Below are 17,146 nucleotides of genomic sequence, written 5' to 3' on the forward strand. Positions count from 1 at the left end.
AAAGCAGCAGCTTGAAGCACGGTTGCTGCTGTCCATGGTGCTGGAGTCCCAATCGAGAGAAATACACTTGTATTCATTTTTCACCTTTCACAGGACAATTATTTCTTAATAGTGACTATTTTCAGTTACATTCTGCCATCTTCTTTGAACTGGAATCGTCATGACTTAATGGCGTTGCACAAATAAACTAATGGAAAATAAACAATAAAATATTATAGTTTTATAATAATAATAATAATAATAACATATGCTATTCTAGAATAATAGTACCACTATAACACTTTGTTGGTATCAAAACAAAATAAAAAAATAGAAAACCTCAAACCTAAATAAAATAAAACCTTAAAATATAAAAAGAGAATGAAATTTCAAATGACAAAAGTATTAATTAAACCTTACATAGATAGATATCATCTAGAAATATTAAAAATCAAATACTAATCGAAAAAGAAGTGGAAAATAAAAATAAATATGTATTTCAAAACTAGATGATATTTTAATAAAACTAAAATCAACAAAAATATAATATAAAATCCACTTAAAATATAACAAAATTGTAATATCACCTTAACTGTAATCTCACATTAAAAGAAAATAGAGTCAAAAATTGTCAGCATCAAATCACATTTTTCAACAGCTACATTGACATCACAAAGAATACTAACCCAAAGAATCAGTCACTTTGTGCACCTTGACACAGCAAATCATTATCCTGCCTTGTGCGCATATTCCTCTGCATATTCAATCTTCTCCTAACATGCATCGATGAGTTAAAAGGTATATATTTTATTTTATTTTACGACTAAGTTATAAGCTTAATGATTCCTTCAGCCAAAGCCGGCCTCTTTTGCCAAGTCCGCACTACTCACTCGGCCATCTTAACCGGCATACGCAAAATAGAGAAGTCAAAACAGTTCACATATCAATATATTTGTGCAGTCTTGCAACTTTTAAGTGTTTAATAATCAATTCATCTGGATGATTTAACCATCCAGCATGCTACTGACAAAATATAAATAACATCATTTGCGTTCCCTCTGGTCATTCTCTAAAGTTTTTACACTCCTCAAAATGATGACTTGTCCCTTTTGGCAAAGCGGGCCGACTGCCATTACTCTGGCAACGCTGCGGGCGGTGGCGACTTATGGCGCTGACTCAGCGCTTTGCTATGAGTCTTCATTTCCTGTTTCATGGCTCGCGGGGCTAATGTATGGACACCGGGTCCTCAAGGTTATTTCTCGACGCAACACTTTATTAACCTCCCGCTAACACGGCCGTACACATGCAAGTACACACGATGAGTCATATGACACAAACTGCCCATTCCCACAATTTGGAACCTTACCATGAAATGGAGAAGCAAACATTTCAGGGTGAGCATGGTTCAGCAGTGTCATACTAATTTATTTGAAAAGGATGATGCAATCGCCACTCGTTTGATCAATTTAAAATGAATTAAAAGACCGCTCAGGAGAGAGTAGATGACCGCTATAGCTGAACAAATTCTAAAAAATGTCTGTGTGGGGCCAAACCTTTGCAACTTTTTATCTGTGTGCGTGTCGATGCAAGCTATGGCCTGAGTGTGCTAAACAGCTGAAAAGCGCATCGGCGACTGCTCTCCTTTCCCACATGGAAGGGCATTAAAGTCAGTTAACTTCAGAGAGATAGAAAAAGCAACGGAGATGAATAAGTGGACTCACACTCTCCGGTGCTCTCTCCGGGCGGGTGGTAGAAGGAGAGGCCGAGCGAGATGAGGGCGGCCACCTCCAGGATGATGAGGGTGACGTCCTGCAGGGCCTCCCATACCAGCTGCAGGAAGGTTTTTGGCTTCTTTGGAGGTATCAGGTTTTTTCCAAATTCTTCTTTCCTCTTGTCCAAGTCACCTTGGGCACCCGTGAGTCCTGAGACAGAGAAGAAAGGACACGAGGACGGTCACTCAGAGCATAGAACTAAATAATTGTAAATTTCTTGACAACTTATAAGGAAAAAGAAATCTATCTGTGGAAATTCACCGCTCGTGTGTTAATTATCTATGGAAAGGATACACACATGAGCCAAGGCATAGCACAGCAGTATCTATGGAAAGGAATCACTCATCATCTAACTAATACAACACCAGTCATTATCTATCTATTCATCTGCTTTGTATTTAAATGAACAGCTCATAATCCAAAGGACGCCACATAATGTGCAATCAAACTATGGAAAGAAGATATTCATAAACTGAAGCAGACCACAGCGTGCTCCAGAATTATCTGTCTATTTTAGAGCCAGATTGTGTGTTTTCCATCCCCGATCGATGTACTTTATAAAAAGAAACGGCACACGATCCAAACCCTACCAAAGGATGTGTTATTTAGCCAACAATCTGTATTTAAAAGAACAGTTCAAGATCCAAAGAAATCCACATCATGTGTTATCAGTTTTTCTATCAATCTATGCTAATGAACAGCTCCAGATCCAAAGCATGCCACATTGAGTTTTTTTTTTTTTTAATCTATCTTTCAATCAATCGGTTGACTGGTTAGAAAATTGTGCACCTGCTATTAATCCACCTATGGAAAAGAAGAGTTCATGATCCAAAGCATACCACATCACTGGCTATCTATCTATGGAAAATAACAACTTGTCATTATAGCACCGGCATCATTGCGCACTCCCGCACAAGAGCTGAGATTAGCTCGACGTTATGTCACGCGGTTGCGCGTCACCAGGATCTCCCCGGAGTGCCCCTTGATGGTACCTGATAACGCGTCACGTGTGCGCCACATCGGCACAAAATAATCAACGAATGACAGGAAGGGTGGCGGCTGAAGCGGCAAATAAATTCGGGTGAGGGAGGAAGGAGGGGACGACGTGAGGAAAGAGAAGCATTCCCGGCTGTTACGTTGGAGAATGCCCTTGTTACAAATAGATCCGTCTATAAATAGCCTCATTATGTATTCCCTTTTAATTGTCTCTGGGAGAGGACCTAGCATGCTCGCTCATTGATCTCGTCTCGCATCACACACGTGCGCGCACGTGCGTATTTGTGCATCTCAAGTCGTGACCGTCAGCACGTGCTCGGCGTGTGTGTGACAATTAATGACCTTTTGATGTCCTTTCAGCCGTGTCGCCGATAAACAACTATTCCCTCGCTCCATCAAAAGGGTTTATTCTTCCACTCCGGGAACGTGAAATCAATAAATATGCAAATCTCCGCGTGGCCCACATTCCGCACGGGTGAGGGAGCTAGTTAAAAGCGGCGAAACCGCATGGACTGCTGTTAGCCGTCATTAGCATGGCTAGCGGTGATGTGGCGTCAAAAAATAGAATGTGCCGCATACATGTTAATGTTGGGGCTGCGGTGTAATGGGACTTCACGGCTCGCCGCAGCATCGGAGATGAAATTTAAGCTAAGTGCTCACGGCGACACGATTCCTTTTTCAAATATTTATTTGTACTTGAAAGTAGCGGGGGATTTTCGGTGTTATTTAACCCTGGAAAATTCTCTGTTAGCATTCTGTCTAAGCATTCCATAGCTGATTTAGCTGGGTAAGATTAATATTTTCAGGCCACCTAATGGTTGAGCCCAAGGTGACCGAGAAGTGGACAGAAATAGTCGCGGGATGCATCGGTGACTCACGGCTACCTGTGATGTGATTGAGGGTGAGTTGTGTGTCATGTTGCGAAGCCTGGGAACCAAAACAAAAACACACATACACGTACGTTATAGGTAAATCACATCAATCTATGTGTAAAACGTGACAAAAATAATCATAGCTTATGAGGGGACTTATCAGAAAACAACAACAACCGAGATTCATGACAGCGTTGCTTATTATGCATCTTGTTACATATATATGCATCTTGTTACAAGCCAGCAACCATCAATCCGCTTTTTCGAGATTTGCTCGCTGCACTCCGCAGGACGTTAAATAACGACGCACACATTCTTAAAGCGAGTTTTGAATATAGATGATGTGCGTTAGACTGCAGCTGCTTTTATTCAATAATGGAACAAGGCATGGAAATGGTGCGTAAAGGTTGAGTAAGTACTTTGGTGAGCATCGAAGCCAAGCAAAGACTGCTGTACAGTAGTTATGTGGTTCACTAAAAAGTTTTAACCATTTCAGAAATCTGATGAGGGAAAAAATGTCTTATCATATTGAAAATCACTGAAAAACACATTCTTTAACCCTCACTTAGTTTAACCCATTCATGGTCAGGGTGGCAATTTTTTGCCTTATTGAGATAAAAGTCTGCTAACAGGCCACAATCAAGGAAATAACACTTCTTTTTCATTTATGATTAAGTTACATGATAACTTTACTAATTTATAATCTCGTCCCAAAAACGGGACGCTGCCCTCGAGAGGGTACTTGGATTTTCTTAATGGATCGTCCCAAAAACCAGAATCAAATTAAAACACTTAAATATTTTGATATACTGAAGGATATAATGCGTGAAAATCATGATGTCCCAAAAATGGGACGCCGCCCACGAATGGCTTAACCCATGCAATTACCTATTTTAAGAAAAGATGTTTTTATGTTTCCCCCATACAGGGCGCGCATGAAATGATTCCCTTTTTACCGTTTCCTTCAGAAATGCCTCGCCGCAGAAATGACACGTGCAAATGTATTGATGTGGGTTGCACAACACTGTGACATAAGCACTTAGCCAGTCGTTATTGAGTCATGAACGGAGCTGTGAGACTTTTGACCATTTATCACCTCGTAAGTAGCAAACAGTTTACATGCATTTTGTACTTTTAACAGTTATAATATTATGAGATTAAAGATGTTTTTTGAGGGGAAAAAAGTGTTTGGACAAAGCTGTAGTCATGTTTTTGAAGGACCCTTTTTTTTTTTTAACCTTCTCTGGACCAAATAAAATTTTGCTGAGAGAAAAATCTGATACTTTCAGAAAATGATACACTGGACTTAAAATTTTTTCTATTACATTAAACCTGTTGCAAATTTGCAACCCCTGCCCGGAAAAAGTGCTAATACTAGGGGTTAGTTACGTTTGAAAAAAAAATCTCAATTGTTTACAATTACAGGAGTATTTTTTTTTTTACATTTTACATTTTACCTGTATCATGAGAATTATGCATGTTTGTAGGTTTTACATCTTATTATGAGATATTCTAATTTAGTCGATTGGTGGCAAGCGCCATTCATTTGCAGTCTGGATGCAGAGGGGTGAAGGAGAAGTCTCAGAATCTCCAGATGTCTCCAAAGGCAACATAAAAACGCCGTTGATTTGTTGGCAGTAACTCCCCCCACCCCAAAATGTTTAAAAAAAAAAAAAAAAGTCGAGCATCAGGGACAGTTGCAAAATGCCTCCAGTCATTGAAAGGCAATCGCATTATACCTCCTTTACCCAAAGTTTGTTTTTATGAACATAGAAAGCTTTTTCCCCCCAAACGTAGAAGAATAAAACGGGGCCAAAGGAGTAAATCATGATTAGAGCTCTTTAAAGGCAGACGGAGCGTGTGGCAGCTGTCTGTCCTCCCTCTATCAGTTCATGGCTGCTAATTCGCTGATCTGTCAAATGTTGCCTGCTCTGATTCAAATCTGCTGTGACAAACAGTGCCGACCTGACATCCTGTTTCCAAATACACAAGACGGGAACATGAAAACCAAGAGGCGGGAAAAAAAAATGTCCCTCTCTTCCTCTCTCTACATGAGGATTTTTTTTTTCTTTCTCCCAGTCAGCCGGGACATGATGGCATATTTTAACAGGGGCTAAAAATAGATCACCATGGAAACACTACGCGTCCCACTCGTGTGGAAATACCTGCAACTCTGAACCTTGGAGAATGTGTGAACTAAGTGTGTGTGTGTGTGGTCCAGCTTTATTTGCGTGTCCAGGAGGACGGATCCAGAAAGCAGGAAAAGACGACTGGGGAATGAACATATGCAGTGACCTTCAAATATCCTTGAAGAGCCGCAAAGAGATTATACAGTTCTTTATATTGAAGTTCGTCTCAAGATACATATTTGCTTGTGCATTTTTATCTTGCACTCCCCTCAATCACACGCGAATCACCAAGGCGACGGACCGCCGTGGTGATCATCAAAGTATTGATGCGAGAAAAGTGGAGTGAATCAATATCTCCTTTATGTATTCTCACCCTTCGCTCTCTGAAAAGCGAGCCGGGAATAAAGAGCAGAAACGGCGGCGACGCTTCAAGCGTGACTCAGAAGGAGAAAGCGCGAGAGCGCGCGCGCACGGCGGCGGAGAGCGGAGGCCGGCTGACTCCATCGTGAATGAGAAGCCGTCAAGCGAGCGCCTAAAAGGTGGCTAATTATCGCGCTGCCGTGAGCGGATGGAGTGATGGAGAAATGTGTCACAGTGTCCTTGACGGCGACCGACATCATAATGCCAAGTCTGGCACTTACCGAGGCAAAATAGACACGCAGTGGTGCCGCCTTGGAATAAAAGTTTCATTCGTGCTGAGACCATGCTCGGAAAAACAAAACCCCCAAAAAGTAGGCAAGGTGGCTTTTTTATTCATAAGGTGCATTTCATACACAAGGACTTGTGCTTTACATGATTAAAAAGTATTTACAAAGCTAACATATTATCCATCCATTATCCAAGCCGCTTATCCTCACAAGGGTCACGGGAGAGGCAGAGCGTAACCCGGACAACATCGAGCGAAAAGCGGCCCACACCCTGAACTGGTCGCCAGTCAGTCGCAGGGCTGGCATCGACGCCATCACTGAGCGGGAATTGATCCCACGCTGCCCGCACCAAAAAAAAAAAAAAAAAAGAAAACACGACACTTTATCCAAAAATGGGATTATCAGGTATATGCATAAACTACTTTAGAATTCAGCAAAATGGGCCAAAGTACTTGTTTGAGTAAATGGCAAAGAGAACCATGACAAAGCAACCATAGGAAGTCTAAACATCTACATCGATCCATTTTCTTAGCCGCTTATCCTCACGAGGGCTGCCTATCCCAGCTGTCAACAAGCAGGAGTACCCCATGGTACACCATGAACTGGTCGCCAGCCAATCGCAGGGCACATTGAGACAAACGGCCGCACTCATAAACACACCCATGGGCAATTTAGAGTGTCCAATTAACGTTGCATGTTTTTGGGATGCGGGAGAAAACCGGAGTGCCCGGAGAAAACCCACACATGCACGGGGAGAACATGCAAATATATAGCCAATTTTAGTAATATTAAGTTTTTGTTTCCCCTCAAATAGATTTTTTTTTAATAGACATTTTTCACTACTGCTGCCATGGAGATGAGCTTTATTGCCATATATTTACCTCTTTGTTCAAGTGCCCTCCTTCCGCCATCGTTCTAAATGTTTATTTTAAATGTATTTATCATATTTACACTTCAGTCGGCTACAAGACGACAGCGGGATGAGCGAGTGTGTCGGCTCGGCTGCCAAAGAAGTCCCATATGGGTGGCACCACACTGTCCACTCCCAGCAAGCGATATAAATAAATGAAAGGGATGACACAAGGAAGGAAGTGGACCCCACCCAGCAGCGCAGCGGGTCCACCCCCTGTTACTTGAATGTGCACAAATGACGAGGGAACATCCCAATCGTCGTGCTCGCGGATTGACAGGACGGACGAGCGGACGGACCCACGGGTGGAAGGGGTGGGTTACGTGCGGCGCGAGGGCAGCTGAACTGTGTCACGACTTGAGTAACGGCGATTCACATGCAAGCTGCACACTCTTGAGCAGGAAAGTCTCGCAGGCCTCATCTAGCGAGCAGGCAAATAAAATCAACAAAACAACAACAAACAGATCAATTACAAAACCAGAGAGCTCACACCTCCGGACTGTACAATGTTTGATTCTGGAAATAAGTATAAAATCTCATAATATATTATTATTGTTATTATTATTACATTAATGTATTTACATTTTATTTTAGCAAGGACTGCTTGAGAAAAATTCCTTGTGTGTTCTACACACTTGGCCATTAAAGCTGATTCTGATTTTCTCATGTATTTGTGTAATTTTTAGTTTTTAGGATACAAGTGAAACTTTTGTTTCCCTAAAAAAAATTTCATGTTTTTGTCAAGACAATATTTCTTTTTTTTTTGTAATAGAATAAGAGATAGGTCGACAGCTACCTATATACTGTAGCTTATTACCACGACGGATGGCTAGATAGATAGATAGATAGATAGATAGATAGATAGATAGATAGATAGATAGATAGATAGATAGATAGATAGATAGATAGATAGATAGATAGATAGATAGACCACTACAGCAGAATTTGCAAGGTCGCCGTGGCAATGACCTAACGACCTTCTGACCCGCCTCTTTACGAGCCAGACGTTTCAGTTTTAAGGATGCTTTTTTTTTTAAATAGCCCAGGAGAACAGTACAGCGTGTGGCGCTTTGCAACAAGCCAGATCAAATGAAGACAAGAGGACGCGCAAGTGTGAGCGTGTGCGCGCTTGTGTGTATTTGTGTGTTGTGTGGGGGCAGCTGTACAAGTGGGTGAGTTTAGCTGTCAGGCAAGGTGCTCTATGAGTCTGACTCATGCGAGAGATAACGGAGTGGAGTGAGAGAACACAGCTCACAAGTGCGTCTTTCGCATGCACGCACGAGCGCGCATACACACTCCACTCTTAATGCCACTTCGCAATATATCTGGACATCGGCGTAAGGGGCAATTTTATCGAGACGAAACAAAGTGCGGGAGAAGAACAAATAAAGAAGTCATCCTACATTAAATTTGGCATCGGATTCGCACACACAAATACACACAGACGTGCACACGCACACGCACACACACTCTTTTATTTTCATGACAATGATTCTTACAGCTTCTTCTTTTCCTTTCGGCTTGTCCCGTTAGGGGTCGCCACAGCGGGTCACCATTTTCCGTCCTCCTCCCGAAAACCGACTGCCCTCACGTCTTCCCTCACTACATCTACAGCGTTTCTTTGTTCTCATCTCCTCTTCCTCTCTTTTCTGGCAGCTCCATTCTCATTATCTTTCGACCAATGCACTCACTCTCTATCCTCCGGACATGTCTTGTCAAAGTCTTCTATCGCAAATTTGTCCAGAAAACATCTAAACTTGGCGGCCCCTCTGATGAGCTCATTTCTAATCCCATCCAAACTGTTCACTCCTAGCGAGAACCTCAGCATCTTCATTTCTGCCACCTCCTGCATCTCGAATCCGTGACCTCACCACTCTTTTATAAACTTTGTCCTTCATCCTAGCAGAGACTCTTCTGTCACATAACACACCAGACACCTTCCGCCAGCTGTTCCAACCTGCTTGGACCCGTTTCTTCACTTCCTTACCATGTTCCCCAAATGCCTGACAACAGACTTCCTTTCTCAGCTTCCATCACATGGTTCTCTTTCTCTCTCTTCTCCGCCTTTGTCTTCTTAATATTCCTCCCGTCCACCACCATCATCCTACGCTGTCTAGCCACACTCTCCCCTAACACTAATTTATAGTCAGTCACCTTGAGATTACATCATCTTCACAAAATGTAATCCCCCTGCGTGCTACTACCTCCACTCTTGTAGGTCACCCTATGTCCCTGCCTCTTCTGAAAGAAAGTGTTCGCTACAGCCATTTCCAAGCCTTTTGCAAAATCTACCACCATCTGGCCCTTCAAGTTCCTTTCCCGGATGCAAAATTGACCCAGAACTTCTTCATCGCAATGACTCTTGCACTTGTTTTTGTCAGTTCTGAGGACACGGCCGGGTTCAATCCCAGCCCCCCTGTGTGGAGTTTGCGTGTTCTCCGCGTGCCTGCGTGGGTTTTCCCCGGGCACTCCGGTTTCCTCCCACATCCCAAAAAACATGCAACAATAATTGGACACTCTAAATTGCCCCTAGGTGTGATGGTGAGTGCAGCTGTTTGTCTCGATGGGCCCTGCGATTGGCCGGCAACCAGTCCAGGGTGTACCCCGCCTCCTGCCCGTTGACAGCTGGAATAGGATCTGGCACTCCCCGCACCCCTTGTGAGGATAAGCGGCAAAAGAAAATGGATGGATGGACTTTTCATCCGTTTTAAGTGTGAGAGTGAGCAACAGTGTTGCTGTGATGTGGCAGAATTTTAATTCTGCATATACTGACTCACACTGAACAGCTATAATCAGTCATGCTGTCCAAAGCATGGACCAAATGTTGCTTTTGACAGGCCTGAGTCACACTTTATGGGTAAATAAATGCATCCATTCATAGTCAATACTGCTCTTCGTCATTAGCCTCACGGGTGAGTTGAAGCATATCCCGCTTGCCTTTGAGTGAGTCAGGGCTAAAGCCCACCCAAAACATGCCTTAGTCGACCCTATGGCTTCATCCTTTGCTGCTAACTCATTCTTTTTGTGCTGCAGAATGAACAGGCTCAAATGGTCCAGTAGTGAAATCTTCCCCCTGAGGAGACCTGACCAGAATTTTTTAGGGCAGTGGTGTTAAGTTCATTTTTGTCACGGGCCACATTGCAGTTACGATTTCCCTCAGAGGGCCGATATGGTGAAACTGTACAAATTCTGAATCGCCTCATCATATTTACACATGAAATACTTTTGGAATCATAATTCAAGTGTAATGAACTATTAAATTCAAGTGATTCGCCTTCGCAGGCCAGATAAAATTTTATGCTGCGGGCCGGATCTGGCCCCCGGCCGTGGGTTTGACACCTGTGTTCTCGGGCGTGGACCATTTGGCCAACTCCAAGATGGACAGTGAATCCGAAGTTGGATGAAGCGGCCAGCCCAACCGCTTTGTGAAATGTGAAAGGGGCGGCCCATTGGTCCAACTAACAGACAGTGGACAAAAACTGCCCCACTCCTTCTATGCACTCTCTCTCGCATCACTCTGGCTGTAACTGAATGAAAAGAAATTAGACAATCTCATTTTAGTTGTTGTAAAATGTGCTAACGTCACAGATATGTTCACTTGAGTGGGTTGCTGTGGCCTCCGCTTCGAGACATCAATGCTTCCACAACAGCAGGTAAAAAACAAAAGAGCAGCAGGAAACTGAATATAGCAGGTTTTGACTTTGACATGATGACTGAGCGCTAGAAGCCATTACGTTATATATATTGAGGAATGGTGATCTATACTTTACATTAATACCATTTTATTCATATCATTCAGACATATCAAAACCTACATTAATAGCAGTGTACATTAAAACTAAACATTTGCTATTGCTCATGACATTGTGACATTCTGTACGCCTCAAAATCTTGCAACTGCAGTACCTTATTCTGAAGAAATAGGAAACATTTTATTTTAAAATTGATGAAAACCGAGAATAAAAACTGTGACGAAGTCCCGCCTCCCCCAAAACTATCACACTTCAACACAGTTTTTTTGACACTTGTGGCAGCATTTTAGGGCATCTCTGAAATAGTACAAAAGTGCAATTTTTAAAAAAAATAAAATAAATTAACAAATACTTGGAGAAGGTTTCCACAAAAAAAATGCAAATATCAATAGTATAATAATTGACCTCAGATATACGGGGACTATTGTACTCTTGGGGCAGTAACGTGGCCATCCATTTTTTTTTTTTTGCATTGTATTGTCAAACACACACATACATACAAACTGACTCACAAAATAAGCAACGAAATGCACACAATACGCGACTCAACCACACTCGGAATATATGAAAAGTGAGAGCGCACTTTACAACGCGTGTAACGATGTGTGACCATCTTGTATCACTTATATGGGTGTAGGTCTCTGGTTTCAGCCATGGGATCAGATACACTTGAAAGACAAAGTGTGTGTGGTTGGGGGGGGGGGGAACACAACCATTCATATTCAAAGTAGTACAGCGAGTCATGAAATAGGCACGACAGATACTGTAAGCATAATGGACAACTTGAGCACTAATTGAAATTGCGTTAACACACCCGCATTTTAAAGTGGACGCGATGGAAATGCAACTTTGTAATTGTTAAATAACAAAAAATGTTTGGTGTCTGGAGTGCCTGCCCACCATTCATTTGTGAAATCAAACAACCAAGCGGCCTGTCTGTGAACAGCAAATTTAAATTTTGCTGAAAAGTGATGTCACAATCCAGCTTTTTATGCCCGTGAATTGATCAGCCAGGCTGGGCAAAGATCCAGAACCGTTTTCAAGCAACAGCTCGAATCACCGCAACGTCAGAAACACCCGTTGAGGCATGCAGAAACACCACGCCCCCACGGCTGAGAAGGCCCCGCTATCGCAGAGCTGCGTTGATTTATATTGGATGCAAAGATTAACATTAGCTAACGGCCCTGATGTGATTGTTCTGTGAAGCTGTCAATGCGGTGGCGGCAGGGGTTGTTTGTGCTAAGTGATGTGTCCAAGTAAGTAATAATTTGGGGTGGCACAGAGCCCCCCCCCAAAAAAAAAAAAAGAAATAGAGTAAGTAAAGTGGTCCACAATCATAGTATCCTCGAAGTATTCTGACAAAAGCATATAAGACATGTTCATTTTTTTGAGGGGGGGGGTTATTTATTTTTTTTTTAATCATGGCTCATTTAAGGCATTGAATCTGTGTGTGTGCGTGTGTGTGTTTAATTAGTCTCACAAGCAGTCGAGCCATAGGAACAATAGTCGAGTATTCAGCAATGTTTGACTGAACTGTCTTGCGACTGAGCCTGTGCAATCGTTTCCAAAACAACAACAAACGATCCATCTGCCGTGCCGATTCATCTCCGTCAATACTCTTGAAATAGCACAAGGTGTGTTTACAAATTTGTATATTTAATTTTTTTCCGGAGGGGGGGGAACCTATGGTCGTGTCCAACCAAATGAGGTCATTAGATCCAGTCGGTGAATATCGTGAAGGTGTGGCGTATTCGTTTTTCGGCTCATGCCTTTGCCAGTGTTGTCCTATAATTAATTATTGTGTTTAACTCCACTGTGGTGACTTTAATGTCTAATACGGTCTGTGTAATGTGCTATTGTTCAATAATGTGTGATGTCACTTCAGTGTGTTTTGTTGGTTTTTATTTTAGGTTAGTATGCTAGTCAAATGCTATTGAAAAGCAAGTCAATTTAATTGTGTTGAATAATTTAACTACCTGGATAGTTAGGGGCCCCACAAATGCTCAAGGGCCCCTGGACAGTTGTCCAATTTTGTTTGACGGCCTTGCTTGTGACGTGTCTAACGACTATAAATAAAAAAAATGAAAATGTAATTTAAAAATCTACACATGGTTCAAGCTTGGTAGCAATCAAGCACAGTCCAAAGGAGGGGTCTGAAACTCAATTTAATTTGGGGCCGCTGGAGGCGGAGTCTGGCTGAGGCAAGATTTATACGGAATTAAAATTAGAAATTAAAACCAATCCTATCTTCTCAAACATCTTTTGAAAAACAAAATAAAATGGAGGACGCTGGTGTTTACAACTTGTGTGTAAAACTCTTCTTGGCAACGCTGCTGTAACTTTGTCATTTAAAAATGTTTCTCTGCTTACATCAAGCCCGGTTGATGTCACACGCCCAAGAGCCATCTACCCCACTGTGATTGATCTGCTCCGCACGCAACACTGTAAAAGTGCCATCCATAGAAAACTCAAGGGCCGCACTCCCATTATACTTTTATATTAAGGTGGGGGCCGCAAAATATCATCTTGTGGGCCACAAATGTCCCGTGGGCTGCATGTTTGAGACCCCTGGTCTAAAGTATCTCTTTGAAGAGCTTTAGAAATGGTCCTAATGACCCGCTAATGATAGAGTCAAACCTGAAAAGTGGACTTTCTGTCATTTACAAGTCATTTGATGCTTGACGCAAAGCCTCAAAACAATGCAGCCTAGGTGCTCTATGTATAAACCCGGAGATGGGTTCTAGTTAAGTTAAGCGAGTCGTACAAAGCAAAACAGCTGTATCTGCTCCCAGGTATGTGCATCTTAACACGCATTGAGATGGAGAGTGGTCTGGTACCACCCTACAAAGTGTTAAGATGCATAGAAGAGGGAAAGGCCAACCCAGGAAAAGCGCTGACATGAAGAGAAATGAGTCGGTTTTCGATGGGGAGGGACTGCGCATTTGCAGCTAAAAGCATCACTACGCCTGTCAACTTGCTCGTCACGCCGCCGTCTTCCAAGTGGCCGTTCACACTCAGGACATTTAGCAAGACATCAGCTGAATGTAAATGCACAATAGAATACTGCAAGGAGAAGCACTTGGATTAGAAGCTGAGGAGGGGGGCATCACAATCTTCACAGCTCACGTACAGCACAATCTGACGGCTTTAAGATTGGATACAGATTGAAGATGAAATAAGCAACACAAACTACGGATCAACATAGTATGCATGCAAGATGTGAATGTAGAGTTATATAGCGCAGCTAATCAAATAAAACAACTTCCTCCATCGGAACAAGAGTCACTTTATTGGCAATTGTGTACTTAATTTAGTCGGGGATGTCTTACAACAGCTGCACTCCCAGCCATGTCCACTATGCGTGTATCACATCCACAGAAAAGCTACAAACAAAAATATCACACCCAGTCATCTTTTTAGAAAATGTTTTTGCGTCTCCAGGGAGGGACATTAAAGCCTGGTTATGAGATTCTAAGCATGTGAGAAGTCATCGCACTTTCCATCAGGTCCCAGCGGAGACATTCGCAACCCGTTAGCGGCTTTGGAAGGTGGCACGTTGGCAAGTAAACAGGTACCGCACTGCTGCAAGGCACACAGGTAAGCGCGCACACATACACATATACTCGTTTGCATGGACACGCGCAACACAGCATGCTACAGCTGATTCTCAAGAGTGAATAAATTGTGATCAGACGCACAATAACCACAAAAGCCTTCAGCTCGTAACGGGATACCAGTGAGTAGTGTGACGTTTACCTCCAGACAATCACTTTTAAATCTAATAAATTCATTTAATTTGTACAGCACATTTTGTACGTTAAAATGTAACACAAAGTGCTTCACAAAAACATAAAACACATCTCAATAAAATGAACTCCAATGACAAAAAAAAGGCCTTTTCACTGAGCTCTGTAAAAAAATAAAATAGCAAAGAGGAACAAATGTTGGTTCTTCCGCTATGACAATATTGGAGGATCTCAAGGGAATTCCCTCCGTCCATTCTTTTTCTTTACTGCTTGCTCTCTTTAGCAAGAAACATGCGCTAGAATCCCAGCAGACATTTGCCGAGAGAAGCAGGGTACGCCCTAGGTTAGTAGGTCCCGTTAACAGGGGCTTACCAATCAGTTGGGATGTTGAAGGGGGTGTGCAATTTTAAAACGTCTGACCTTGAGCAAAATTGTGTTTCTTAAAATTATAGTAACCTTTAAGGAAGACAACGACCCAACATTTTTGGGACTACTATGCCCATAGAGTAGCGGATAAATTCTAACCACAAAAGTTCACGGTAGAGAACGGTAGAGTTACGCGGTAGAGAACGGAGGCTGCATAGCTTTAGCCATTAAATGTGGACTTACAAGCTAGAAACCTATACGGTATACAGAGTAATGGTGAGTGTGGTAAGGAAGTGAAGAAACGGGTACAAGCGGGATGGAACAGTTGGCGGAAGGTGTCCGGTGTTCTATGTGACAGAAGAATCCCCACTAGGATGAAGAGCAAAGTTTATAAAATGGTGGTGATGTACGGATTAGAGACGGTGGCACTGAAGAGACAACAGGAAGCAGAACTGGAGGTAGAAGAAATGAAGACGTTGTGGTTCTTGCTCGGAGTGAACAGGTTGGATATGATTACAAACGAGCTCATTAGAGGGACAGCCAAAGTTGGATGTTTTGGAGACAAGGTTCGAGAGTGCAGACTTCGATGGTTTGGACATGTCCAGAGGCGAGAGAGTGAGTATATTGGTAGAAGGGTGCTGGTACGATGGAGCTGCCAGGCAAAAGAGCGAGAGGAAGACCAAAGAAAAGGTCGATGGATATGGTGAGGGAGGACATGAGGACAGCGGGTGTTAAAGAGGACGATGCACGAGATGAGCTTGGATGGAAAAAGATGACGCGCAGTGGCGAGCTCTAACGGGACAAGCCGAAAGGAAAAGAAGAACGACAAATACTTAATTGTTTTCCATCCATGCATTTTCTACTGCTTATCCTGTTCATTCTGTGGCCTATGGTGAGAGAAGTGGAGCACACCCTGAACTATGTGACACCAAATTGCAGGGCTTAGCTTAGCTGGAATACGAAGAGAGAAAAAAAGAAGGAAAAAAAACCCCACACAATTTCGGGGAGAAAACAGAAGAGAGCAGAGAAAAAATCTACAGAGACAAAGGCTTTTTTATTTTCTTTTATCCCCTAGATGGTAGTGCGTCAACTGTCTGCCCTCTAGTGAATCACACCTGTGCCCGACCACCTTATGGTCTTACTGACCAAAATGTCTACTCACAGAATATTCAGAATCGGTCCCCTGGGATCCACCACTCTCCATTTTTGTCTGCTTCTGATTTTACTACACCTCTTTCTATGCACACCGTAACCTTCAGCATGGCGACAGGAGCAAGGTACACTGTCCTTATAACAAGAGACCCCTTGTGGGATGAAGATTAAATTGAGTTTGTCAGACAGGAACGGATTTGTAGGTTGGGGGTGCGATTCGTATGATCATCAGGGAAGGAAGAAGGCGAACTTGGGAAATTAGCACCCATCAGACACGAGGGATTTCATTTGAAGAACTGACAGGTGATCTGGCTCTCATATAGCGGGCACACTATTTGCTAAATAAAAGCATAAATTTTTCTCTCTTGCTTGTCCAATGCCATTAGCTCAAAGACATTGCTGACTGCATTTGCGATCATGTACAGTGCAGTCAAAAAGTATTCGACCCCTTATTCAATTCTTGTTCTTTTGCACTGTTTGCTCACTTTAATGTTAAAGATCGTGCAACAAATGTAAATATGAGACAAAGATAACCCAAGTAAGATGAGTACATCTTCAATGACCACACCCAAGCATGATTACATCCAGAGCCGTTCTTTCAATAAATCACTTTAAAAGAATCTGTCTGACAAACAATAAGCTGCAGCAAAATGTCGCAATCCAAAGAAATTCAAAAAATAGATTAGGAATTGACAAAGCTCAGTCTGGCAAGAGTCACAAAACCACTTCTTAAGCTTTAGGACACCAGCGAACCATGGTGAGAACCATTATACACAAAAAGAGAAAACATGGGACAGTTGTGAACTTCCCCAGAAGTGGTTGGCC

The 17,146-nt window shown here is 42.6% G+C and overlaps 1 protein-coding gene across 8 annotated transcripts in view; it reads right to left on the minus strand.

The window, feature by feature from the left end:
• Window positions 1-17,146, minus strand: part of atp2b2 (ATPase plasma membrane Ca2+ transporting 2) — a 115,719-nt gene that overhangs the window by 57,404 nt on the left and 41,169 nt on the right. For all 8 annotated transcript variants that reach the window (XM_061831481.1, XM_061831483.1, XM_061831482.1 and 5 more), the window contains one exon: window positions 1,701-1,901. In XM_061831481.1, coding sequence (XP_061687465.1) covers window positions 1,701-1,901 — 201 coding nt within the window. The remainder of the gene's footprint in view (window positions 1-1,700; window positions 1,902-17,146) is intronic.

The sequence above is a fragment of the Syngnathoides biaculeatus genome, chromosome 10, assembly GCF_019802595.1.
Source record: "Syngnathoides biaculeatus isolate LvHL_M chromosome 10, ASM1980259v1, whole genome shotgun sequence".
Lineage (NCBI taxonomy): Eukaryota > Metazoa > Chordata > Actinopteri > Syngnathiformes > Syngnathidae > Syngnathoides > Syngnathoides biaculeatus.